At 41.9% G+C, this 27166-nt stretch overlaps 1 protein-coding gene across 3 annotated transcripts; it reads left to right on the top strand.

Annotated features, from left to right (window-relative positions):
• The first annotated feature begins 5038 nt into the window (after positions 1-5038).
• Positions 5039-26546, top strand: APLF (aprataxin and PNKP like factor). 3 transcript variants are annotated; one of them, XM_051783891.1, is made up of 9 exons: positions 5039-5257; positions 7287-7438; positions 8722-8848; positions 11464-11642; positions 14294-14682; positions 19492-19617; positions 20873-20919; positions 21839-21877; positions 25696-26546. In XM_051783891.1, the coding sequence occupies exons 1-9, from the start codon at positions 5182-5184 to the stop codon at positions 25899-25901; spliced, it is 1341 nt and encodes a 446-aa protein (XP_051639851.1). In that variant the 5' UTR covers positions 5039-5181; the 3' UTR covers positions 25902-26546. The 3 variants fall into 3 exon arrangements, with proteins under 3 accessions (XP_051639851.1, XP_051639853.1, XP_051639852.1); XM_051783893.1 differs by lacking the exon at positions 5039-5257 and adding an exon at positions 5648-5885; XM_051783892.1 differs by lacking the exon at positions 5039-5257 and adding an exon at positions 5742-5858.
• The last annotated feature ends 620 nt before the right edge of the window (positions 26547-27166 follow it).

The following is a 27166-nucleotide window of genomic DNA, read 5'->3' as shown; positions in this document are numbered from 1 at the left end:
CTCACTGTGGCCATACATTGAATTGTCCTCTTGGGTTTCATCCTGGTAGATCCTGTGGGATCTCTGAGTTTGCTGACCATCACCTCTCTCCTTCTTCCCTTTCTACCCACAGCTGTAGCTTGGGTTTTTTGGTTTACCAGTATAGCAGAAGTAGGTCTTGCCCTTAGCACTGAGGCCTGAATCTGCCCCCAACCCCCAATTCTGAGTGTTGTGCTGATCAGAAGCTGCTGCTGACTTGTGGTATTAAGTGCAGCAGGTGAATTCTTCTGTGGTTTTTGAGACAGACTTTTCTGAATGAGCGATATGGTGAAAAACAACTGCGAAGTGTCAGCACGCTCTTGGGAATCTGATATGCCTCAACCCAAGTTCATTTGGAGAGAAAATAAAAAAACCTCCCCCATGGCCCAAATCCTCCCAGCTGTATGCTTTTCTTGCCTTTCTGTCAGCCCTGGTGAGCTGAAGCAGCTGATCCCAGTCCTGAGCCCAACTATTCTGTCTTCAGTTGGGAAGACAGAATAGTTACTTGGAACCTTCCAAAGATGACCAGCATAGGGATGTACCTATCTGCATGTATCTGCCTATTGGCACAAACACTTGACAAAATTACCCTTGAAATTTGAGTGGTCTAATGAAGAAAAGTCTGTGGTGATTAAATATCTCATGCTTGCTTTTTCATTTAGTTTTTAATGGCAATGGCTCAAAGCCACATCCTGCACCATGATGAAATAAAGCCACACTGTGGCTCCTTGTTTCAGAAATAGAGCACTGCAATACTGAGTAGTTGCAAAGAAGGTTGTAACAAAGGTGGTTTTGGAGACGCAGAAATAAAATACTGACCTCATGTTGAACTTCAGTGCTGGCCTTTTTGACATCCAGCTGCGTGCAGCAGCTCAGGACATTCTGTGCAGCAGGGAAACCTGTTTTCCCCACAGAAGCCTGGCTGGTTTAAGCCCATGTTGCAGAGCTGGGGTGTGTGGGAAGAGGACATCTGCTATTTGTTCTGCACCACACAAGCTTCACGTGCTTTCTCCAAAGGGCCTCTCTGTCCTAGGAAAGCTGGGGAAGCAGGAAGGTTGGGTGGCTGATGGGAAGCCTGGGCAATGGATGCCTCAGGGACCTTCCTGCAGCTGACAGGGTCTGAGTGGGAGGGTAGAAGTGGTGTGCCAATGCAGTGGGAAGGTCGGTAGGGTTTGCTAAAGTAGAACTTTCCACTTCCTCAAAAACATGTGGGTAAGAGGTGGGCACTGGAGCAGAAAAAAGGTTTCACCAGCCACCGAGGTGTGAGGGCAGCTGGTGTGTGCCCTGGGGTGCAGGTGGGGTGAGGATGCTCTCTAGGGAAGGATACCCACGTATGAGTGCTAATTTAGGCACTGCTACAATCTTCCTATTGCTGGCATTTCAGTGGCTGGTGTTGGCAGGTAGGAAGGGAAAGAGCTGAGCCCAAACCTGCTGGTGTAGGGAGTGCCATTGTCTGGAGCAATGGATGCTGCTGGGGTGTCTTTAAAGGGAAGAGGACACATCCATCCTGCAGAGAAGCAGAGGCTGAGTAGGTGGGCAGTGGTACAGAGGAATAGAACAGGTAACCAGAATTGATGTAATGACATCTCCAGGGGGAATTAAAACCCTTAAAGGAAAGAGTCAAGGTGGAGAGGGGAAATAGCCTTTGTTTTTATGAGAATTTGTACTTAAACATTTGTGGTTTTTTTTCAGTAATAGATTTTCCATGGGAAACTTACAACACTGTTACTGCAGGTTTGAAGATCCAGGCCTTGTCTAATTGCATAGCCAAGTGTTTAATTCCTCATGTTTAAGAGGCACAGCCACCTGATCTGAACAGAGGCAGAGGTACAACAGATACTGTGGGTTCCTACACTCATATGAGAAGGGGGAGAAGCTACAGTTGAGTGCACAGTGAAATAACTGTGGTAGGACTTACGCCAGAATAATTATTCTATTTAAAAACTGTATCCTGAGGGGCTATATATGAGAACTGACAGCTGAGGAGCATGAAGGGAGCAGGAACAGGGGATAAATGTCTGGGAGTTAGAGACTGAAGGCAACAGAGGAGGCTGGGTGAGAGGGTAAGGGACTAGATCCATTATTATGCACTTTCCCTATCCCACGACTAAAAAAATTGGGTACTTTTGAGGTGGTGAAAATGTACTGCTAGTGTTATTTTCTTTATGAATTCATATGCACTTTTTCACTTCTAGTGCTCTTAAAGTTGGGGTGATAAATGCTGTGAGCAGGGAGCAAGGCAGCAGCTTTGGTGAAAAATTGATGTGCCTGGGTGTGGGTTTTGGTGTGTTTTTTTTCTTTTTTTAATTTGAGCTAACTAGATATAACCTTAGAGCAGAATAGCTAATAATAGAGGAAGCAGTGTTGGCAATTCACTGAGCTTTGCATCACACCTATACTTAGCAAGGGTTCTTTCCTGTGAGCTACACCTCAGTCATGTTTGGTAGCAGGGTGACAGCAGAAGCTTCAGTGGATTTTGGGTACTGCATCCATTTTGGCTAATGCAGTAACTGTCCCACAAGAACAGCATCAACTCTTTTGGCACTAAAAGGAGATCTTTAAAACCTAGTGCAATGGGGTCCTGCTCCTAGAACTAACACTTATCTACAAAGAATAGATTGCAAAAGATGTGTAAAAAACATTATCCAGTAGTTGCATCATGTTATGCAGTGCTGTTGATGAGAAAGCTCTCACTTAAATATGTTACTTATGATTCAGAAAAGGTACTAGTGCTTATTGACTGAAGACCTGTTCTAATGGGGGAACATGCAGGAAGCTGAGGGACATGGATCAGTTTTGAGGAAATCTGCTGAATGCTCTAAACTAGAAAAAGGATCAGGCAACATTCTGTTCTTGGAAGCATTTTAGAGCTACCTGTTTCACCTGGCTGTTATGTCTTTTGCTTGATCTGTAGATATGAGCACCTAAAACAAACAGCCTGTGAGCCTGGATATTTTCACCAGATATTCTGCAAGGGTTAAATAACCAAGTTTCATAACCATGGTAGAAGTCTTCCCATAGAAAATTGGTGACTGAATTTTGCAGGAATTTGAGCAACAGAGACCTTCCCAGCATTTTTCCCAGTTACTTTAGTGCAAAGAAGGTAGGGAAAGATGATATTCAAAGAGAATTGTAGTAAGTTGAATTTGTGGTCACTTTTATGTTAGATAATGTGACAGGTACATCCTCTTTTACCAGCAGCAGTTTTTCAAGTTGGTGCCAAAAATTGGGGTACAAGTTCAGAGATCCTTTTGAGGACTTTGTCCCTTGAGATGGTCACTGGGAATGTTCAGCTGATACTGAGGTGGCCACCTTGTCATCATCTTTTCTTTCCAGTGTCTGTATTTGTCCTTCCTTTGTGGGCTCGCATGTGCTGCTGGTAGGATACACTTCAAGTCAAGCATACCTTTCTTTTTTTAAATAAAAGTCATCTCTTTCAAAAGAAAAAGTGCAAATTGAAATACAATCAACATATTTTTGACAATACAGCAGAGCATTAAACTTATAAACATAAATTACAACTGAACATTAGTCTTATTTAGAATTTTACATAAAATTATGATAAAGTGCAAATAAGAGACACCTGTAACTTCTTTCGAGAAACTTTCATCATCAGTTGAAAATCAGTTAAAAATCACTCAAAATCAGTTCGACAACTGCCAAACAGTTTGTGTCATTGGCAAAAGGTTTTTGAGTTGCAAGAATCAGCACTGGCTTCTTATCTTTCAAGTTCTGCTTCCAAGATTTCTCCCCATGTGTCGACATCCATGGGATACATGCTTTTCTCTGGCAAGCTGTGTTGTGAAGGAATGTTGCTGTATTTCCCACTCAGCCATTCTTGCTTCACTTTGCTTTTCCAGTAGTTCCTCAATAATGTGATCTGGTGGAAAAACAAATTGCTCAGATCTTGGAAGTGAAACAATTTAAGCAGCATTCAATACAAGTAAGTTTTGCCTTGGAAGACTAAGGCTAGATTTGGAATGTGCCTTTGGATCTCTAGACACTAAGCCCAGGAAGGTGTAGTGCTGCCAAGAAGCAGACCTTTGTCTACTTCCAACTTTTCTGTTCAAAGTTGGGTGGAAAATCAATCCCTGCCTCAGTTCTTTGATGGTCAAGATGAAAAACCTAAACCAGGAACTCATCTTACCCTTTAAAAGAGACACCTTTCACTTTCTCTTCCTGTTTAGGTTATCTGTGACCTTTAACTCTGGAGGCTGGCTGGATTCTTCTCTTCCGTCAACCTTTTATTGTAAGAAAATGCTGACTTGGTGTGTTTGTTGCTTCTATTTCAAATCCCCTCCAGATAAAACAGACAATCAGTGCAGGGAGTTCCGGAAATTGCTGTGCAAGAGTATCAAGTTCTGTACACCAAAAGGGCAACCACTACCTCACAGTGCAGCAACTCTACTGAAATGTCAGAGCCCAGAACTGTGGCTTCCCTGGTTTCTTTTGCTGCTGCTTCTTTCTCTTTCACCCTTTCACTGCCCCCCCAACTCTTAAACACACCAGCTCAGTTGAGGGTGGGGGAATCACCTGGCCCAGAGTACCCTGTGGAACCTGTTACCAGATCCTTTCCTGATCTACCTCAGCTTCCAGGCTGGATTCAACAGTGAGAAATCATCCAGTATGTTCTGGAGCTGAACCTGCCCCTAACTCTTCAGACCACCTGTAACTGGGACTGTTAGGGGAGATTTTCAAAACAGCCTTTAAAAGCTCCTGCTTGTTTACTTTTCCATACCCCAAATTTTTTTTCTCCTGGATGCCTGTCGCTCAAGGTGTATCGAGGCAGAGCTATCCAGGATGATTTTCCAGGAAGCCATTCGTAACCAGCACACCTATTCCCATGAAATAAAACCAGAGAGCACACATTGCCTAGTCAGCGTTATGTTATCTTCTCCCTCCCAGCCCTGTCTGCACGGGCTTTGTCCCGTGTTACGGCTTTGCTGGGACGAGGGTCAGCGCTGAGGCTGTGCAGGGCAGGGTGAGGAACAACCGGGATGCGACAGGTGTGGACCTGGGCAAGAAAAAGGACAGCTTGGGCAAGAAAAAGGCCAGCCTGAGAAGGAAAAAGAATACAGCCTTGCCTTCCTTCTCAGTCCATTTTACCAGCTGTCCGGCTACGGAGCCGCGCTGTCACCACAGCGCTGCCCCCATCACCCTGGGATGGGGCGAGACGCGCCGATGTCATTTCCTTCCACATTCCCACCGCTCACGCTGGAAGCCTCGCCGTGTCCCCGAGGTGGGATTTACCTTCCAGGAGTAGCCGTTCCCGCGGTCGCAGTCGATCTCTCGCCGGCAGACGGCCCGCACGGCCAGGCAGTGGTGCCGCCACAGCCGCTCGTTGCCCTCGATGACGCGGTGCCAGCCCTTGCACGCCGCGGACGCGTGGCACAGGCTCTCCACGTCCAGGCCGCCGAAAATCCGGGAGCTCACCTCGGGAGGGAGGGCGGACACGAAGTCTCCCTGTCCTCCTCCTCCTCCTCCTCCTCCCGGTCCTGCTCCTGCAGCGCTGTCTCGGCCGCCGGCGCTCTCCGCGTCCATCCCCGCGGCCCCGGGGCGGGGCGGCGTCACCGCGGCCGCTGTCGCGGTGTGTTGGGGCGGCCGTGGGCGGCAGCGCCCGGGGCTGGGTGTCCACTTGCCATGTCCCTGCCGTCCGGGTGCGGAGGGGACTGGCTCGCCTCTTTGGGGGCGAATCTCCGCGGTTTCGGGCCCGCGGAGCCGGCGCCTCACCGCGTCACGGGGCGGCCGCGCGTCATCAGGAGGCGGCGGCGGCTCCTGCCGGGATCGGGATCGGCCCCATCCCCATCCCCGTCCCGGCCCCGCGGAGCCGCGGGCCCGAGGTAGCGACACCCCCTCGCAGGGCCGGGGTAGGTCGTGTCCGCTGGGGTTTAGAGAGGCAGCACCGCGGCCCCGTGTCCGGGCTCGGGGCACCGCCGGGTCCGTGGCGGGGGGCGGTCGGGACCAGCGGAGGGCAGCGGGGATGGCTGGGGGAATGGGGCATCTCTCTTAGGGTGAAGGGATGAGGGAGCTGGGGCTGGGAGCCTCGAGAAGAGACGGCTGGGAGGGGACCTCATTAATGTGTATAAATAACTGTAAGGGGGGGTGCCAAGAGGATGGAGCCGGGCTCTGCTCGGTGGCGCAGAGCGATAGTACCAAGAGGCAACGGGCAGAAACTGATGCGCAGGAAGTTGCACCTGAGAGTGAGGAAGAACTCACGGTGTGAGTCCGTCTTTACTGTGTGAGTGGAACAGGTTGCCCAGAGAGGTTGTGGAGTCTCCCTCACTGGAGATGTTCCAGAACTGTCTGGATGCAATCCTGTGCCACGTGCCCGTCATCTGGGATAACACTGCTTGAGCAGGGGGGTTGGACCAGATGACCCACAGTGGTCACTTCCATCCTGACCCTTTTGGTGATTCTCTGAGCCCCTGGAGAGCCAAAACCTCCCGAGCAGCCCCTGGAGGGGCCTTTTTGGGCAGAGCCTGGCCTGTCTTCTCTTGGCCTCTCAGGCTTCTTTTCATGAGGCAATGAAGAGAAAGTTCAGCTGGTGCCTTCCCTGGAGTACAGAGAGCTGAGGGACAGGTGGCAGTGACTCCCCAGCATGGCTGTGCAGGGAATACAGCAGCAATTAAACTTGTTTTTCCCTAATGCTTTGTGCCAGTGAGTTGAGTAGTGGAAGGGCAAAGTCTTGAAGGAAAAACAATTGCAGTTTGGGTGCATTTTCACAACTTAAAAAGCATTTTGGATGTGGTGGCTCTGAACTGGGCTTTTGAAACCAGCATCCAAGTGGCTGGTGGCACCTGAGAGCTGCAGACTTGTAACCTGTAGTGAGAACTTGCCAGAAGGTACTGGATTAATTGAGCATCTAACCCTGAAAACCAGATCTTAAAATCATTGCCTGACATTTAGTGTAGAACCAGAGTTTGGGGAATTGCGCAGATTTACAGTAAAGCAAATTCTGAGCTGTAATTTCAGCTTTCTCAAAGTTTTGTCATGGCAGTGACCAGTGTAAATTCTGCCCTTAAACCCTAAAACACTACAGCAGTGGGGCCAGCAGTGGTTAGAGAGTCTTTTGTTCAAAATTCTTTAGGTGTGAGGGGAAAGAAAAGCATGTTTATTTCCTCTGTAAGTTGGTGTAATAAGATGTTGATGTTCAGTTTCAAAGTGTATTTATTAGTGACAAACATACAGACCAGCTTTTGTGTTTGAGTCAAAAGTGCATGTTTATATTTCTGATGTGTGAGTACCTAAAATATATTTTGCTTTACCAGAAAAAACTCAAGAAGCTGATGCAGAAGAAGCACCAACTGTTTATGCTGTTGAGATGTCCTGTATTCCGTTGTTAATGGAACCATCACGTTCCAGCTCTGAGGTACAGGGAGCTGCAAAAATGAGAAATTATGATGCTGCCTCTAGACATCTGGTGGGTGCTTAATTTTTTAATGAAATTCATTATTTGTGTGTGTTGAAAATTACAAAGGTGTTGTGCTTTCTATACCCTTTTTTCCCCCCGAGAGGTAAATTACTGCAGTCAAAATTGATTGCTCAAAATCTGTGTGCTGTGCAAGTACATAAATGTGTTACAGGAGTGTTTTGGACTCGGTGCTGGAGCTGAGTACTACAGAACAAAGTCCAGTTCTGGTCTCTGGTCCATATCAGTAACTGTCCCTGAGTACATGTGAAGGCCTGGGGGAATGAATGACTGTTCCAACCAGCCCAAAAGCCTCTGAAAGAGGAGAGAGGAGAGCCTGGAGTTGGACTGTGGATGTCTTGGACTGGCTATAAGTAATACCTGTTTGTAGTGTCCTGGCAACCTGTTTCATTTGGATTGTCAGCTGGGATGGAGTTGTGTTGTCAAGATCCATACAAACACATGGATAAACAACTCCCCAGTGTTTCCCTGGCTGTCCAGTAAAACAGTTTTCAAAGTGAGCATCTTTTGTCTTTTTTTTTTTTTAAACACTGCCAGGTCCAGTGGCTTTCAGACAGTCTGATAAATAGTGTGGGGAGCTGGTGGGATTTTTCTTAAACACCATCTGTTGTGCATCCAGTGCTAAAGCCACACATTGGCCAGTACTGGGGTACAGCAGGTAACAACTGCACACGACAAATGAAGTGTCAGCCTTTGCTGTAGCTGAGATCCCTGAGGTGGACACTTACTTGTCTGTCAGTAAGTGGAGGTTCAGTGTGATAGTGCTGCTTTCAGTAAATAATGAATGTGACTTTGGTGTATTTACATTGTTTTTGCAGACGGGATTTAGAGTCTGGTTGCGTTCTGGAGAAGGGAATTGCAGGAATGCAAGTAGCATTCCTACCATTCTTAGCAAGACTTTTCTGTTTGTGGGTTTTTTGTTTGTATTATTTGGGGTTTTTTGGACAAAGAGGCATTTGTTAAACCTGCTCTTTCTCTTATGTCTGTGTGTGGAAACTCTAGAGAAAGGTGCTGGTGAAGCTCTTCTATGAAAGTTTCAGTTTGTAGCCTTTTAGATATTTATTCCAAAGGTCTAAGGAGAGGGGATTTTCTGCTGCAAGAGAGTTTCTATAGATTTTGTTTTTCTGAGTGAGTAGGAACTATAAAAAAAAAAGTAAGTGGTCACCCAGGCTGCAACTGTGTAGAAACTGTGATCTGGTTTCCTCCCCTCTTTTGTAACTGGATAAAGGTACTAAACAGTACCTTTTAAATATTAAAGGTAAATATTGTTTCAGGTTCCTCTTTCTGACGATAATGACAGTGAACAGTCAAAATCTATTCAAAGAAAGAGAGTGCTTCCATCTTGGATGCTGGAAGGAGATCTCCTGGTGCAGAGGGTGTCTGAGCCCGTAATGACAGCAGGTAGGTTTGCAGTGTGGTACAATTGCATTCCAATATGCATTTCTGTGCTTTGATGTAATTTTCTTCCATTACAATGATGGTGATTGAAAGTGTTAATTTGTTACTTCTCTTTCCATCCTTTGTGCAGGGCAGCTGATGGAGAGCGACTTATGTTGTCTCCTTTGTCATCAGTCCTATGGGTGTGATAGAGCTCTTTATCATCAGTTGATTTTCTTTCTGTTCTTTTTTTTTAATGCCAGATAATAAACTCCCTTTGGACATCTGAGCATCGGATATTCTGTAGCCCTTTCCTATAAAGTTGTCTATTTCATGTGTAAATTCTAGGTAATTTCTGTACTTTTAATTCCAGTCCTTCTCCACACTTAGTGATGTTTTACCCTTCTAAATTTAGATTCTAATTTTACAGATTTTTAAAGTAGGGGTTTTTTTGGGTGGTGCTGGGTGTTAGTTTTTTAACTGTGAATGAATCAAACTTGATCATTTAGTCCAGAGTTACTTGCTTGGAGGAGCAGTTGTTCACAGTACACTACTTTCTTAACAACGAGGCTAAAATAGTGTTGCATTCCTTCCTGTTCTTCCAGGAAAAGGAAATTACTGAACTGCTGCTGCTGTGTTCAGTCACTGTCAGCAGGACACACAAGGGTGCTGCATTGGCAAAACCTCAAGAAAATTTTATAGCATGTCCAACTTTGGTTCTGGGCGCTTCTTACTTAAGCTGCCATTAGACAAACTTACTTCACGGCATTTATTGCCCTGATGACTTTAACTGGTGGAACTGGAGGACTAAAGAAGTGAGAGAAGAGGAGGAAAATGACTTGGCAAAGCTCCCCTGGCATTTCTGTCCTCCTCTGTGCTGAAGGCAGCACGCCCCACCCACCCTGCTTGTCCTTCAGTGGGGAGGTATGAGATGATTCGGGTGTGAACAGCTGAGTTTCCTTTGTTAATCAGTCCAAAGCTATGAGCTGTGGGTGGTGAGTGTGTGTCCACTCCTCTGTGTGCAGCAGCTCTGCTTTAGTGTCTCTCTCTCCAGCTGCTGTTTCTGCTGAGATGCTGTGGTGGATTTGGTTCTTGATGCCCAAGCAGCCCAACTGGAGTGTTTCATGCAGTGTCTTCTCTCCTGTAGTAAATACAGGTGTCTGTGTGCACTGACCTGGGCAACTGTGGCTTTAAACACCTCAGTCATGTGCCATCCACACCTCTGCCTATTCCTTTCCTCAAAAGCTAGTTTTGAGAAAATTATAAGAAACAAAAGAAAATTTATGTTTTGATGTTTGTTTTTTTCTTTTTTCCCCTGTTCCAAATCTTGACTGTTCCTCACTGGCTTGTTCCTTCAGATGTAAAAATTGCATGTACCAGAGGACTTCAGCTGGTTATGTTGAGTCCTGTACTGGTGTGATTGTTTTCTTATGTTTGTGGTTTCGTTTTGTATTTTTTGAGGAGTGGAGTTTGTTTGGTTCAGTTTTTTTTCTCTACAAGCACTATAACATTTGTTATATGTGTGAATATAATGTTTTTTACAAAGACTGGATGCTGTGATTCTGCTGGTATTGAGATTTGGAGCTGTGTGGGTGAGAGGTATCTGAAGGCCTGACCTTGAGGGAGCTGGGGTTACATGCAAACTCTGTTGGAGCTGTTAAAAAAGTTATTAGATGAGGTCTTTCCAGCTTAGAATGGGATGCTTTGATAAAATAGCCAATCTCTTCTGCAAATCAAAAATATTTTCTTAAAACTGGGAAGTGGTTTGCATCTTTTTAGAGTGATTTTGGATGGGAATGTAGAAAGGTAGAGAGGAAATCCAAAAAGCTGCCCTTTTATGCCTTTCTGTCTTCTACCTAGAAAAGTAGCACTGATCTGTGAGTTTTAAATCAGACATTAAAATTTGGGAAAATTCCTTGCTTCATACACATCACTCTGGCACATTTTTTTGAAGGAAGAGTGTTTTTGGAGTCTTTTAAAATGGCATCAAGTATCTTCCTTCTGAGTGTGTTTTGCAGCAGATGAAGCTATAGCAAAATCAGGAGGGTGGCCCTGGCTCTCTCCCAGCTGTATATCCAGAAAATACTGCTTCAGTACAGAGATCTTGAGGTTTCCTGAGATGTGAACTTTTTCAGAGAGACAGAACTTTATTTCGCTGTCTTTTTCTGTGTTGGTTATTGGCCGATGAAATGATCAGCTACCATGTGGTTACCCAGGGAAATGGGCACACTCTGATTTTGCTGTGCCCTAATTAATGTCTGCCTGTCTAAACAGGTGGTCTGAAGGGACAGTTACACCAAAGGTCTGTGGTAAGCCATCCTTACACCTCTGAGGTGTAAAGTGAGTTATTGTCACTCATACTGATACATTCACTCCAGAATATCCTTTGCCACGTATTTCCTGTTTTCCTGCAAATTCCCCCTCAAGTGTCTGTTTCGTTCTCAAACATACTTTTTACTCCTATAAGCAGTAATTGTAAAATGTGTTGTTGAAACAGCACAGGCACAACTGCTGCTGTTTCTCGTGCCATTTGCGCCGTGTCCTGCTTTGATGTAGCTATAGATTTCTAACGTGGTCAGGATTTCACTGAAGAAGTTGCATTCCAAAAGTACCCTTTTATTTCTCTTTTTTTTTTTTAGGTCACAGAAAGAAAAAAGGCCATGGAAGGGGAGAAAGTGTCATGGAGTCATTGAAATCAGAAGTAAATGTGCAACAGAAAAAAAGATTAGCTTCTGGAGAAACTGTAGAGCACTTTGAAGGTGAAGAGCAAGATCAAGGGAAAAGGAGCTGCTTTTACATCCCTATTCCTTCATCTCAGGTAACTTTTTGGCTCAGGAAAGAGCAAAAAAATGAGAATGTAGTTGGCAGTGTCATGTTGAAGGTTAGCTCTACAACATAACTATGTGTTCTGCTCATGGTTTGTTGTTTTGAATTACCAGTCCATTGGGCAGCTCTGTAGCAAGGATCATGGAAACCCTCAGTGACTTGATTTTCTCTATTTCCACCTTGGAATCTGGGAATCACAGCCGAAATGTTCCACAGAAATACTAGACTTTGCAGCAAGTGGCAGGAAGACATGGGCCAAAGCACAGGTCCTAGGAGTGGCTTGGTGTGTGTGGTTTCTTTTCCTGAGAACCATGACGGGATAGGTGATGGTGTGACACTGGGCTTTGCCCAAGCTATTCCCATTCTAGCAGGTGAAGTTTTATGGTCAGATAATGATGGTGTGTGGCTCAGCAGCTGCTGTGTTTCAAAGGAAGGGTAGCATGGAGTGTGCTTATGCCACTGTCTCAAAAAAAAAAAAACCATAACCTGAAATCCCAAACGATTTGTGGCAATGAGTGAACAGACCCTGCAGTCCAGCTGGTCACTGTCTGTGCGACCTCACAGCAGTTTACAGGCAGCCAAATCCTTACTGACAACAACTTGCAAGTGAGGAAAAGAAAGTGCCAAAGAAAAACAAAGCATATGCTGGTGAGAGCAATCTGAGGCTCTCACTTGTATCCTCTAAGTGAAAAACCTGGGGAGGTGTTATTAATGTCTAGCATTAGAATTGCATGGATCTGTTCCAGGATCTGATAAAACACTTAAGGCAGTATTATTTGGTATGATTTTGACGCTGAAAAAGATTGGGGTTTTGATTTTGGTTTTTTTTTTAATTAAATCTTAAAGCTAATTGAAATGAACTGCTCATGGAGAGCAAACCCTTCAGAGTAGTTTTGGTGTAACAGTGGTCAGTCTGGGAAAGTGTTCCAAGTGGTGAGCTTTGCTGTTCATTAGGTGCATTAATAACAGCTGCTGTGCTATTTTCTCTTCGTCAGATTATAAGGTGAGTGACTACATAATGAATTATTCCATTCTTCGATTTTTAAGTAGGAAGCCTTACTTGTTTTCACCTAATAATTTCATAAATCATTTCAGTCTCAAGCGCGGTGCAAGAAATAGCGTTCGTAACTTTGCAGAAGAACTAATGGGTTAGGGCAAGTGAAATTAATAGTCATGGAGAGCTCTGAAAGACGGTAGTTTTGATATCAAAGGCCGAATCACGGTCCTGCTGTCCTATTTAAGGCGACTGAGAAAAGGTTCTGTAGGGAAAATTGTTGTAAGCGGCAGCAGCCGCCAGAGAGCGCTGCGGGCCCATCCGTGTTATCCCAGTGCTGGAGTGCGGGTGGCTTTTTTTTCCCTGGATCACAGCCTGGTGTGTAGCTGATCCTAATAACTGTGTTTAGTCTCTTTAAGTACAATATACAGTACAATATACAATACACATCCAGGCAATGGATGTGGTAGAGAGTCACAAGTGGGAGCGGCAAATTAGGGTAATTTGTACCTCCCTTTGCAAAGGAAGGCTGATTTCCTAAGCTGCAGTTGTTTGCTGAGCCTTATTTTGGGAGTTATCTTTGTCTCTGAGTTGAGTTACTAAATGTGCTGCTGTCAGGATCATCTGATATTAATGCTGACTTTGCCCTTTCTTAATCACGTTGCTGCTCAAAAGTAATTGTCTCTGGTTTTGGATAAAATTTTATGAGGCTTGCATTGAAAGGAACAAAATCAAACAAGAAAGCACCGTCTGATTTTCAAGCTTTGCCAAACACATCTGTGTAAACTAAGTATAAATTTACTGGAGGGGAAACTTGGATAATAAGCAGAGATCTTAGAATAGTTCTGTAATGTATCACAGTACTTCAGCCTTCAATGTAGATATGCTTCCAGGTAATGTCTCAGTTGTTCTTGTCTTGTGTTCTTTTTCCAAACAACACATCTCTCATTTTAAATGTACATTTGTTCCAAAATTTTAAAATGCGGTATGTGTCAAAGCTGAACTATTTCTCTGATGGTATCTGTGACAGACTGTTTTATGATTTAGTCACGATCTGAAGCATTTAAGATGTATCAGGGTGGGTTTAAGCTCAAGGTGTGTATCATGAATTCCCATATATCTGCCATATATGGATAAATATATATATATTCCATATATCTTGGTACTTAACAGACTAAAATTGATTCTACTGTAGGAGTGTACATTCTTCCAGAGTCTACTGTATCTTCATCTATATAATGCCCATTAATTTTTTCAAGAGGACTACTTTTGATTGGAAGTTAATTCAAATTAAAGTCCTTGGACTGTTCATAAACTGAGGTGGTGAGAGAGGAGCTTGTGTTGTGAGGTGGGAGTGGCCAAAAATGGGAGCTTTAGGATAAGTTTTCTTTAAAGTATGTTGTGTGTTGTTTTCTTAACTCCAGCCTTTCATTCAGCAGCTCTATTTAGCAGTGAACTTGAGCTTGGAAAGTGGATTAGAAGATTTTAAAGGCTGGACCAGATGGTCTTTCGAGGTCCTTTCCAACCTGGACTGTTCTGTGGTTCTCTGATTTTGAAAGCAGGAATGACGAGGCACAGTTTGACTTTTAAAGCTTTGAATTCTGGAGTGTAAATTTTCAGGTCCTTCAAAATGTAACCTTGTTCCACAGAATACATCTGGATTTCCTCTTGAGAATACCACGAGAGATATGGAAGGAAATGGCAAGACTGGAACAAAAAACCCTGGAAGTTCTCTGGAAAAAAATGATAGGCAGCTGCATAGCAAATGTTCTAGAAGAGTAGGTCAGACCTCCAGTAAAGACAATAGAATTGAGAAAACAGAAAACAAAGAGCAGAGTACTGGTTCTACAAGCCAACAAGCTCACTGGGGCGGGACTTCCCAATATTGTGGTGCCCAGGAAGGGATTCTTGAGCCTGATGAAAGTATGGATTGCGAGACTGAGATTTCTGATTCAACCAGAAGTGCAGATGCTTCAGAAAGCTCCAAAACGATCCAGCATAAGAGGACACCTTGCATGTATGGAAGTGCCTGTTACAGGTAAAGCAAAATTAAAACTAGCTTGGGCTAGCTTGCTATTTAGAAGTAATGTATTAGTATCATTTCTCTGTGGAAAACTGTAAACTCATTACAAGTATTAATTTGAAAAAAGATCTTCTGGTGAACAGGGGGCTGATGAGAAACAAATGGCAGAACAATAATTTTAGAAGGGTAAAAGGAGGAGCCAAGATGTCTTGCAACTGCTAATATAGCCCAAACAAGGGATGAAGTACTGCAGCAAATTAAAAGATGGAAGTGTTGTAGGAAGTAAGAGACAAAGGTCCATTTTAAAAAGAAATAAAAGATCTATGTGTACAATACCAGGAACCAGCAGGGAGAAGAGATGTAAAAGGTTGAAATGCCCAACATAGACCCTGTAGCCTTATTTTATTAGCAGGCGAGACTTATATGAAAGATGATTGTATTTATTGAAGGTTTTTTAAATTTTTTTTTAATTTATTGCCTGCTTTGTGATCTGAGTGTTTAAAATACTTACTATCTGTCACCTTTAAATAATCAAGAATTTCTTTTATTATAACTTTGCTTTTTGGTGCTTTTTTTTAAGCTTTCATTTCCTCCTAAAACCAGAACAAGGCATACTTAGGAACTCCAGGTTAACCCTTAACTGGTCAGTGTCTTTGGAAATACTGCAACAATTGGGGGTTTTTCCTCTCTTTCTCTCCCACTCATATCCTCTTAATTCACAGTGGAGGATTTGTCATACAAATGTTCCAGCAAAATTCCTGAACACCAGTGCTGGGTGCCTGGCCTCCTGCTAGTTATTTCTGCCCAGAAAAGATCTGTGATATCCTGTGTTCTTATACTGAAGGGAAGTGGAAATCTGGAGGTGCTCTTGAGACTAGAAAATGCCCAGTGACCTGAGAACTAAATTTAGGAGAAGCTCTAGATAAACTCGTGTGCTTTGTAAACGGCTAATCCAGGAAACAGGGAGTCCTGTGACTTTTCTTCTCCTTCCCCAAAGGGACTTCAGCAATAAGAAAAACACTGAGTTTGAGGAGAAAACAACTAAGCACAAGTGACTGTATGTTTGGTGAGCCTAATGCTGAGATAACTGTGTATATCAAAACCATAAAGCTGTTGTGTTCATGAGCACATCATACTCCAGTTTTCGTGTATCTCATTTTTTCCCGTAATGATTATGATGAAAACACGTTTCATTAGACAATTCGGTTGACTCAGTACTACAAATGCAGCCTCTGTTTTGCTCCAACTACTTTTAATTTTGCTGAGACAAGTTTTCCCCTGTATGGGTATTAAGGTGATTTAATGCTCTGATATGCTGAAATATTCCTAATCTTTAGGAAGGCAAATCTTAGGTACAGGTAATAGAGAGTAGGAATCTACATGTGCACATTTATTCTTGGTTTCTTCTCTTGATTGTAAAACATTTGACAGCAGTACTTTTGGAAAGTATTGCTTTATAAGAAAAAAATGTTCAGAAATAACACATATTAATCCTACTTAGTCAAAGAAATTTGTAAATAGGGAGTATCAAAAATGTCATCTTTGATCTTCAGGAAATGTCATGAGACTGAACCCGCCTGTTTGCAGTAATAGAAATGTACTTTGTTGTCTGTCTTTGTATTTGCTTTTAATTCAAGGCTCCCAAGTAGCTGTTTCTGCATTGGTGCAGAGCTGTGTTAGAGCACAGATTAAGAATTAAATCTATTAATTTGATTAGATCTCTCTTATACATGTCTTAAATGTTTAGGAAATAACTTTGTAACCCACTGTTCAGTTTCTTCATTTATGAATTTGAAATCACTGGTTTTGAAAAAACCAAGCTTGATGGAACCTCTCACCCCAGGGAATCTTCTTGTCACCTTCCTGCAGTGCCATATTCTCTTTCTGAGGTGGCCTGAAGCTTTACCAAACTGAAAGGAACTGCTGTTACCACTGAGAGACAAAGTGCTCTGTACGTGTTGTAGCTGCCTATATTTGTTGTCAAGGAACTCACCCTCTGAATACTGTTGTGTGCTCTTTTCGTTGTCTGTTGCTTGTTTTTCTGAAGTTAGAAGGATAGGAAATTAAAAATAAAAGTAAATTCACCTCCCCTTTTCAAAGGCCACATAGAAGGGGTACAGGAGACCTGAACTTTGTTCTCACATTGGAACTCACAAATTTTGTCCACAATTCCTTTTGCCATAGCCTGGGATACAGTTCTCTGCAGAATGGGCATGTGTAAATCTCTCCTGTACCTGTCAAAGCAGGAGATGGTCAACCAACCTTTAGATTTGTGTGTTCTTCTAAATATTTTGCTATTTGTTTGTTTGTTTATAAAAGTATTTTTTCCTTTCGCTTTAAGCTTATAAGTCTGGCAGCTAAAGACCTGCATCTGTCTTTTTTTTTTTTTTTTTTTTTTGAGTCCTGTCTTCTAATAAGACTTAAAATTTAGAACTTAGAAACATCTTATGTGTAGTTGTGGCATAACTGCAGGCTTGAATTCTACAGCTTTCTTAATAGTGCTGGTAATTAATTACATTTTCACTACTAGTTTTTCCAGTAGCTGAGAAGATAAGCCCTTGAGATGGCCGTGGGTCTTCTGCATGGGATTGTGAGGAGTCAGGGATTCTGAAGTGGTCAGTTAAAGTTCCTTTAGAAAAAGCTTTTAAAGTTGCTTTTGGTGGCTGCATAGATGAATAGCTGTCTTAAATATTTCACTGAGCAATACTTCCCAACTTCTGCTTGAGTTGACTGCACTGATGGTGAAGAACTTTTTAAGTTTTATTTGCATAGTTTTTGTTTGCATAGTTTCCTGCATCATGAAGTGTGAGTATACAAATTCAGAGCTTCTGTGAAAGCAAAGCTGCAGTTACTGTGTCAGTATGTTTATATGAAGGCAATGGTCATAAAACTTTATTCTTAAAATAGGTTTCTAATTGGTTGCTTTTTGTGCAAGTAAGGCCTAATGGTTTCGATCTGATCAAATGAATAACAAATCCCTGTGCAGTGAGGCTTTGTTATGAACCTTAACTTTGTGCAGCTTACAGTGTGATAATGTGCTCTTGTAACTCAAATATCTTATGTCTGAAAATAAATGACAAAAAAACCTCAAACAAAACTTTTAAGGAAGAAGCCTTAGGGGTTTTTTTTGCAAGAAGGGAAAATATTTGCTTAATATTACCTATGCACTTTTCTGCTTCCATTTATTTTGCTGGGTATTATTGCACTACACAGAGAAGTAGAATAAGTACAAATTCTCCAGGTAAAGGTGAGATAAAATATGATGTTTCTACTCGTCCTGAGCCTCTGCGATGGGACATGTTCAAGGTGCTTCACAAAAAATGTATAATTTGAGGAGCACCATCCACTGGCCCAAAGTCTCCTGGAGCCTGGTGACAAGGTCTTGTGCATTTGTTGCTCTTCCCTTACTTCTTTTTTTACCCCTCTTCTCCAGTAAGGGCTGTTTAGTGTAGGTCTTGAAGTAAATTTTTGAAAGGAAAAAGAATATCTCCTGAAATACAATAAATTGGCTAATTGACAGCTACAAGGTCTTCTTTCCTTGGAGACTGCGATGCTACATGTGTCTTGTTGTAGGAATACAGATTAAAATTATTTCAAAGAACATTAGTTGCTGCTGTATCCTTTGGAGAAGATAAATTGTGTTTCAAATGACTGAGAATTCTTGCTATTATTGCTAGTTTGTTAGCTCTGTTCATTGAGAAAACAAAGCAAATAGGCTCTAAAATTACTTGGTTTCATCCCATTTATTTTTAAATGGGAAAAGAATTAGGCAGTCAGTCTGAATTTGGCATAAGAAGTAATGTTTCATGAGAACTTGTGGAATAAAAGATTGGTAAATGCAACCTATCAGTGGTTTCTAGTGAAGCATTATTTTATTTACCCTACAGTTTGCAGAAATAACAGAAAAGACTAGGGCAAGAAGCCTGTCAGCTATGGAAGTAGATCCAAGGGATACTGGATCTTTGAGAAGTGCACAAACAAACTACAGGTTATGTACTCTGGGAATAATTTTGGTAATCACTGAAGTCTTTTGTGGATATCTTTTGGAAAAAAAAAATTTTAAATGTCTCACATTTCTTGCTTTTAAAGATTATGCTCGGAAAAAAAAGCATCTCTAAAAGAAATCATGGGGAAAGGGTAGATTTGCTTTTTGCACCAGTGTGTTCATTTTGATGTATTTTTTTGTAGTATGTTTTGATCTGTCACATGAACTTCTCCTGAAGTTACAACATGTTTTTCTCTGTTCTTTTTAACATCACTTACAGCAGTTCTATGAAAGAAAAACTCTTCTGTAAGTGATGCTGTTTATGGCTGCCTTGTCTTGCGTGGTGTGTGGAAATTTATTGCATAGAAGCAGCAGGAATGTTCTTTCAGTGATGCATGTATTTGTGTTCCCTACTTGCTCACCTGGGATTCAAGTGCTGTAGAGCAGGAAATTGTGGATGCTGGTCACGTGCTCTCATCACTAACATTGGTGTGACTCAGCTGCACTTGTGGTTGTTGCATCTTGTGGTGCGACTTCATGTCATCGTGGTGATGTGTTGTTCTAATAAAACCTCTTGTGTATGTGTTGGAGGTCTGAAACTTAAAGCTGATGGCAAATGGGAAAATTCTTATTTTGACCTCTGTTGCAGCTGAGACAAAACTTTTCTTCTGTTATCCTGAAAGCAGGTCTTATGGTCTGCATCAGGTTAAACATTAAAAGCTCCTCTTCACGTAATCACAGAAAAATGAGCTGTCACTGATTCAGTAACAGCTTTCTTGTCTTTGCTTCTTGTGTTGAAGCAGAACAGTCAGATTTTCGTGTATATTTGTCTTTTGCAGGAAGAATCCCATTCACTTCCAGCAGTTCAGTCACCCTAATGATGACGACTATCATGACATGGAGATGATATCTCAGGATAACAATGACAACCGGCCCGAGTGTCCATATGGAACAGCTTGTTATAGGTGAGAAACACTGCACAAAGTGGCTCTTCTTGTTTACAGGTTAACAGTGTTCTCCCCTGCAGTTGCAAAATGACAGTAGAATAATGAGAATAATTCTTGATGTTAAACCTTGACTTCTGAAACATACCATGGTCAGACTGCTACCTTTAAAGCACTTGGGACTGTGCATATTTTGCATAGTGACACAGTGAAAATCACTGCTTTGTTAGTAATTTCAGCTGGCAAATGAAAACTTGACTCTTGGAACCTATTGAGTGACTTGACGTTCAACACTTCTTCTCTTTTCAGCATTCAGTAAACTGTTCTTTTATATAAATGTATTGTTCATATATAATTTATTGTTACCTGGTGTTCCTGATATGTAACTTTTAGTTTAAATTTTGATAAAGTGTTTGTTGAGATTTTGTACAAAAACGATTTTAATCAGTATTTGAGTTGTTAGAAAGCATAGTTGAGGTAACAATAAAAAACAGTTTATGGCTGACTGCTGTTTTCTTTTAAGCAGTGTTGATTTTCCTCAAAATACTGTCTTATTCTATTTGTTTTTCAGTATCTAGGTTTTACACTTTTATTTAGGAGAGTTTCACTGCTGTGGAATTCCCACAATGGATAAAAAGATATGTTTTGAGGCAATAAGACTTCTGTGGGGCCATGTTGAAACTAAGGGCTGCTGTTAATAAAAATTCTTCCTGCAGAGAAACCTTTTCTCTTGGAAAGTGTGGTGATCCTAAAGAGCATGTTCTCCATGAAATTTAACAAAATGAGGGCAGCTGTTAAGAAGAAGCCATGGTTCTATTCAGCTAATGCAAAAAAAGTGTTTCTCTTATAAACTTCTGTGAGACTTTTCATCTCAGGCTGAGCAGTGTAGGTTTATATCAGTAATGAAATTGCCAACGTGCTTTTCAGGACTACAATGGATACTTCATCTAAACCCCAAACTGTCCCTCCTTCCAGATAAGACAACCTCTGTGCTGTATTAGTTGGTAATTTCTTAGTATTTGCTTCATTCTTTGGGTGTAGAGGAAAAGAGGCTCCCATGAAACAGTGATAATTCTTTTGATAAAGCAACAGATATAATTTGAAGGTTTTTAATGTTATTTTTGTTGTCCTCCTCTGTTGGCCACTACTTGAAGGGAGCATAATCCACTGATCTAAATGCTATGCCTTGAAAATTACCCATAAAATACCAGGGAATTCTGGACTTAAGTGTGGAACAAGGTGATGAATCAAGCTTTTACTATTTTCTTCTTTGCAGGAAGAACCCTCAGCACAAGCTGGAATACAAGCACACTGTGCCTCCAGGTAAGCCAACTTGTTCAATACTGCTCAAAGTGTGAGGGGAAAAAACCCCAAACCCAGTGATGGATACCAAAAGTTGTAATAAAATGCTTTAATCTACTTTGAGAATAAAATTTACATCTTACTCTATATTTGGATAATTTTTTTCTGGGATTGTTTTTCTTCTGATAAGTTACAATTTTAAAGTTTTTTGATGCTCTGAACCAAACATCACAACCATATCTGTCATCTTTCTGTATTTTTTTTTGGGGGGGGGGGTGACCAGTGATTTTCTTACTGTGAGAACTAATTTTTGCATATATGTTCTCTTGAGGCCTAAAACTGAATTTGAGTTCCTATTCTAACACTCTGTAGTCTTTTTATATTTTAGCAACTTGACTTGTTGAAAAACACAGGGGAGTGTGATGTTTACATTTTGTCTGTTCTTAAAGAATTGAAAGAGATACTTCACATTTTTTGTGCTTTTTCTAGGTTATTGAATCTGGGTTTTTTTTCCACATGAAATCCCAATGCAATAAACAGAGCAGTTATGGAATTGTAATAATGTATTGTACTGTAAAGACTCAGGATTGTGACGTTACTAAGGAAGGAACTGCAGTTATGGAAACAATCGTGTAAAATATATAAATGCTTTTAAATACTCCAGCTTTCTTCTTAAAAACCCCTAACCTTTGTTCATGACATTGGTCTACAGATGGCAGGGGTCATAACATTGAGAACAGTTTATCTGGATAATCTCTTGGGAATGATTCAAGACAACCCTTGATTGCCTTGATTCAAGACAACCCAACTCTGCTGGTTTTGGGCAGCAGAGTAGCTTTTATACTTGTAAGTGCAGCACAACCATTGCAGGATTTGTTTAATAGCATAACCCCTATGTCAGGGTTCACTCTGTCCTGACTGACAACTTCCCTTTCTTTAGGAACTGAAAGAGGAACCCGACAACGAACTTCAAGAAATGGTGAGTGTGTTCTAAAGTTATGAATGGGCATATCAGCATGGGGCACAGCTGGTCTGCTGTGGGTTTTTTGGCATTTAGTAGTACTATAGATGCTTGCTAATACTTACCTGAGGAGAAAGTAGTTGTTATTTATTTTAGTAAAAACCCTTCTTGTTTTTTTACAAGTGATACTGCTTCAATTGAATTTGTGCCAGGCTTTCTGGATAATTATCTCTGTACTTCCCTGGAAGCAGGCAAGCAAACAAACAAGCTTTTTAAGGGGAGACACATGTGGCTAAATCAATTCTTCCTTCCTTACACAGGGGCCATAGTAGGATGAAAAGAATCCAATATTTCATACAAACCTAGTTAAGGTTTTCTCATAAAGATTGATTACTTCTGAAACGTGTAGATATTCCTTCTGCATTCCATTGACTTTGAAATAACTTTCAAGTGATAATCTGTGCATATGAACTTTTCTTACAATTAGGTATTGATATTTCAGGGTAAATACTGGCTTGTTAGGACTAAAGTGAAAGAAGTTTGTATGTTGTAGATGCACACTCTAGTTTTAAATACTCTTTAGGGCTGCTTCCAGGATTCTTTTGTGTCTCAGCTTCTAAATGTGAAGCTTCTTATTCTTTCTAAAATAATTTAAAAGTGGGCTTTAAAGAGCAGTCTGAAAGTGTGATGCTATGCAGTCTTTGCTTTCACTGGCCTGAGCAAGACAGGAAGGTGTGGAACTGCTGCATGTTGAGAGGGAGTGGGAACTGGCTTGTCTTCCTTGAGATCACCAAGGTGTGGATGGGCATTTCCTAAAGAATTCCTCAAATGAGATCTGCCTTCTAGAGAAAATAAATAAAAGTGCAAGTAGTTGTAGTTAGTTTTCTAGGCAAAGTGGTTTGGCCTTTATTTCTGTTGTGGGTGGGTGCAGGAGGTTGTTTTAAACTTCCTGCTGAGAAATTTCTCTCCCATACCAATTCCTTATCAAACGTGTGCACTTTGGCTCTCACCAAATGCTTGCTATGGCTGTATCTGTGCACCAGAATACTCCGAGGTGTCTTTGTTACCTGTGTGCTTTGGTGCATCCTGTGATACAAGTACCAGCCCCATCTTGATCAGAGGTCCCTTGTAAAAATGTGTTACAAAGTGGTCAGAGCTGTTGGCAGCAGTGTAAGAGTAGTGAGTGGTGAAGATTTTGGGATGAAAGAGGCTGGGCTGTGTACAGATCTAAAAGTCTAAATCTATCAAATTCAACTCTCGTTGAACCGGGGAAGACTTGATATTCCATGCACAGGGGAAAGAAGGGAATTAATTCATTAAAGTGCTGTTCATATTTACTGGGTTTTTAAAAATTTTTAAATATCATGTTGACTGGCTCACTTAGCTCTCTTGAGGGCAAAGCTTGTAAAAAGTGTAGTGCTCAGCAGGTTCACACCTGAGGCAGCTGTACCAAGCAGGGTCACACAAACAGTCAGGGCTTCACTAACCTTTATTTTGTGCTGTTTGGCACAACTGCACCATTAAGCACAGCAGGGTTAATTTCCCTACATGTGTATTTAAACTCCACCAGCCAAGAGAAAAGGCTCTACGTGACATTTGACATGTTTGGTTTTTAACATTTTTAGTCCAATTGCTACCAGAGGGTTTACGAATTGCCTGCAGAGAATGTTCTGAGAAATAGTCTGAGGCAAATTACTGGGGGAGTAGTGAGGGAGGAAGAAAAAAAAAAAGTCAAGAGTTGTGCTGTCATTAAATTGTCACAACTGAATGACCTCATTGTGTTGTTGCTACTGAGATGAATGACCTGCTGTGACCATGGAATATGCAGGATTCTCCTACACACTTCTTTGTAGGTTTTCTAGCAAGCTGATCAGCTCACTTCCAAATAGAACTCTTTGGGAGGAGTGGTCAGCAAGCTTTTTCTCCCTACATGAAGGAGATACTTTCAGAGAAAGTTTAAAGGTCATCTTTATAAATACAGCACTGGGGAAGAGGCAGAATTGAGCTTAATGAGCAGTGTTGGGGGCTGTGGTGCTGATTAAACTACAATGGAAAGAGGTGGATGGGGAAGACATGGAAGGAAGTGCATTGTTCCCTGCTGAAATCCAAAAGCATGGGTGTACAGGGAGGGAGAACATAGTATACTAGTCCTGCATTTATAGGAAAAATACAGAAGTCATAAGTATTGTGCCAGAATTCCTGTTTCTCTTGTAAAATGTCCCCACAGTGGTGTGAAAGTGAAGAAGAGCTTTTCTTTGCTAAGTAGCTCTTGGGCTTATTATTCTCATAAGCTTAGTCTGAGTAGTGGGATTTTGTTCTTATTGCATTTAGCATCTTTGTTTTGGCCCCTCCCCTTCAAGCCATAACTCATTCTGCAGAACCATAGTCTGTGATGAATCTTACAAGAAATTCTGCTGGTATGGGCTGACATGGCCATGATTAATTTCCACTGAAGTCTGTTAAACAATAAACTAGCAAGCATAAAAAGGAAGATAATTCTGGAACAGTAGCATTCCCAGTAATAAAAAAGTGTTATTGAGAGAGGCTGTGGTCTGACTGCACAAGGTGCCAGTGGTGGTGGTTGTTCGCCACACACAGCTGGAGTGCCTGAAACTCTGACCTAAAGCTTTAAGAGTTTGCTGGAAAGTGCTGGAGTGCCTGAAACTCTGACCTAAAGCTTTAAGAGTTTGCTGGAAAGTGCTTATGGTTAATATAAACGTGAGGATTTGGACTGGGGTCTGTAGCTGAGAAAAAAATACATGTTTATAGTTTCATTTGAAAGCTGATGATAACTGCTCAACAGATAAGTTATCTGTCCCTATATCATTGAGAGGTTATTTCTAGATAAGAATGCAAAAATTGGAGGCATAAACTCAGAGGTGTGACTTAGTGGCAGAACAAGACATGACTGGAATATTAACAGGCCATGGCTAGTTGGGAATTGTGGGCATGTAAGAAAAAGGGAGATGTCATAGGCTTGCAGAGAAAAGGTTACATATATCTGCCAAAATGCAGTGAAAATTACCTTGTTGAAGGTGCTCACTACTGATAAATAAAAGAAGTCAATGCTGCCATGGCAGCAGCTGTGTATGTATCCTACCTATGGATACCTACCAAGTCAGATAGGTAAGGCTTCTTCAAACAGCAGAATTATCCTGCCTCTGGGGATCAATTTAAATGTGCCAACATATTCAAGCAATGCAAAGACTGCTCAAGACAAACTATAAGAAAGTTTTGGAGCATGCTGTGAATGGCATCCATTTCTTCTAAGGAGAGGTTTCCAAGTATGATTCCTGCCAATAAAGACTATTGTGAAAAGCTGTGAAGGCAGAAGGCAATTTGATGATAGAGTGTAAGTTGTGAAGCAGGTGGATGGGAAGCAGACTGGAAAGCAGTGAGATATAACAGACTGAACTGGGACACAGGTAGGCTGCCCCCAGCTCAGGAAAGTGTTCAGCACTTGTTGTTTCCTTAACCCATATTCAGAAAGGAAGCCCAGACTATCCAGCATGGATCCAAATGGAGAACATAGGAGGCAAGTGATATAGAAGACACCCTTCTCTCACCTGAAGAGAGAAGTGAGTAGGAATTAAAAGCCATGTCAGATTCCAAAGACTGAAAGTATAAAATAGCCCTAAGTATATATAGATGGATGAAGAAGTCGTCTTTGATCTAGGATCAAAGTAACCATGGAAGTAAATCAGAAGATGTGTTTAGGTGATTCCTTCTCCTCTCGAGGAGAGAGACTTAACTTGGTGGGCTCTGGGAGGGCTCTTGAGTTCTGCACGTATGATTCAGGAATACTCATAATATTCAGGACATTTTTGTCCCTACAGGAAAAAGGGCTGTGGAGAAAGACAGTGCCAATGATGGTGAAGCCAATGAGTATGACCTCAATGACAGCTTTATAGATGATGAGGAAGAGGAGTGTGAAGCTACTGATGAGGACTCGGACTGGGAACCAAGTTCAGAAGAAAAGGACAATGAGGATGTTGAAACACTTGTGCAAGAAGCAGGTAGATTTGTTAAGACCAAAAAATAGCTACTTGGAACAACGCTACGAGTTTCCAATGTGGTTCTGTTAAAACATGGTTGCACAGAGGAGAGGAATTTTTTGAAAACTTTTTCTCAGTGATGTAGAAGCTACAGGAAGATTTTAGTGGGGCCGAGGGATTCAGCAATGCTTTTTTGTCCATATGTATTATTTTGGGGGTGGTGTGGTGCTTTTTTTATGAAGTGGACCCACAGGATGGAGCTCTGAAAGTTTTGGTTGTTTTTTCTCTTTTCTTCATCTATTTGTTTTACAGTTACTCTGAAATACAATTTTAAAGGTTGGTAAAACTTCATCTCCCTGCGCTTGAAAGAAATACTGGCATTAGGAAAGCCTAAACCATTTTTTAATGTTCCTTTGAGTTAGTGCAGTTGTAAACTTCATTATTCTGCTCCCAACCTTTGTTGGTTCTCTTGAGGTACAGTAATTAAGTACAGGTTGTCTAAATCACTTGAGAACAGTATCTCAAAGTGTATTGAACCACTTGGTTGACTCAACAACAGTTATGGTGTATTTGCTCCAATTACAACAGTACCTCTTTCCATGCCTGTATATCACTGGAATTGTGTTCAGTTCTCAGCAGAGCTGAAGTCTTGATGACTGACTGTATTTTTGCACAAATAAACTTGTAACATACAGTAGGAAAGATGTGTAACTGTGTCTCTATGATTTCTAAAGACATTGTTGGAATATCTTGCCTTCAGTGTGTTCACCACTTCCCTGAACCTCCTAGAAAGTAAGTTGAAAAGTTTTAGTATGTTTTGGGACAGCTGACTGGAGCTGGACACAGTCCTAAAGTTCAGCATGGGAATCATTCTTATGTGGCTGCAAATAGGCATCCAAATACACTCCAGCTGTTTTTATGGACTTTTCAGGAGGACTTGGTAGATGTGGTATCCTCTACAATACTCATGCTGGGTTTTTTGACTCAGGCTCACACGCCCCTGTTGCTGTGATGAGGTTCCTCTTGGGGAAAAAACTGCCAAGGGAAACCAAATCCGGTAGTGCCTGGGCCTTGCCATTCCTGCACCGAGTTGTGTGTGGCCTCAGCCCCTCCCTACAGCCCTGAGCCCTCCTGCTCCCACCATGCTGGGGATGTGTTGGGTGGGGAAGCTGCTGCCCTCAGGGCCAGGAGACAGGTGAGCCAGTCTGGAAGCCATGGGCCAGACCTGCTGGACCACCATGTTGTTGCTCCTGACCACCTCAGGAGCCAGCTCCTTACCTCATGGACCCTCTGGAGCCACCTTCACCTTGTC

This window comes from Manacus candei, unplaced genomic scaffold, assembly GCF_025592945.1.
Source record: "Manacus candei isolate 608988 ecotype Guabito, Panama unplaced genomic scaffold, ASM2559294v1 h1tg000017l, whole genome shotgun sequence".
NCBI classification, from domain to species: domain Eukaryota; kingdom Metazoa; phylum Chordata; class Aves; order Passeriformes; family Pipridae; genus Manacus; species Manacus candei.
The sequence above is the reverse complement of the archived record's forward strand: the minus strand, read 5'-3'. Positions and strand labels throughout refer to the sequence as shown.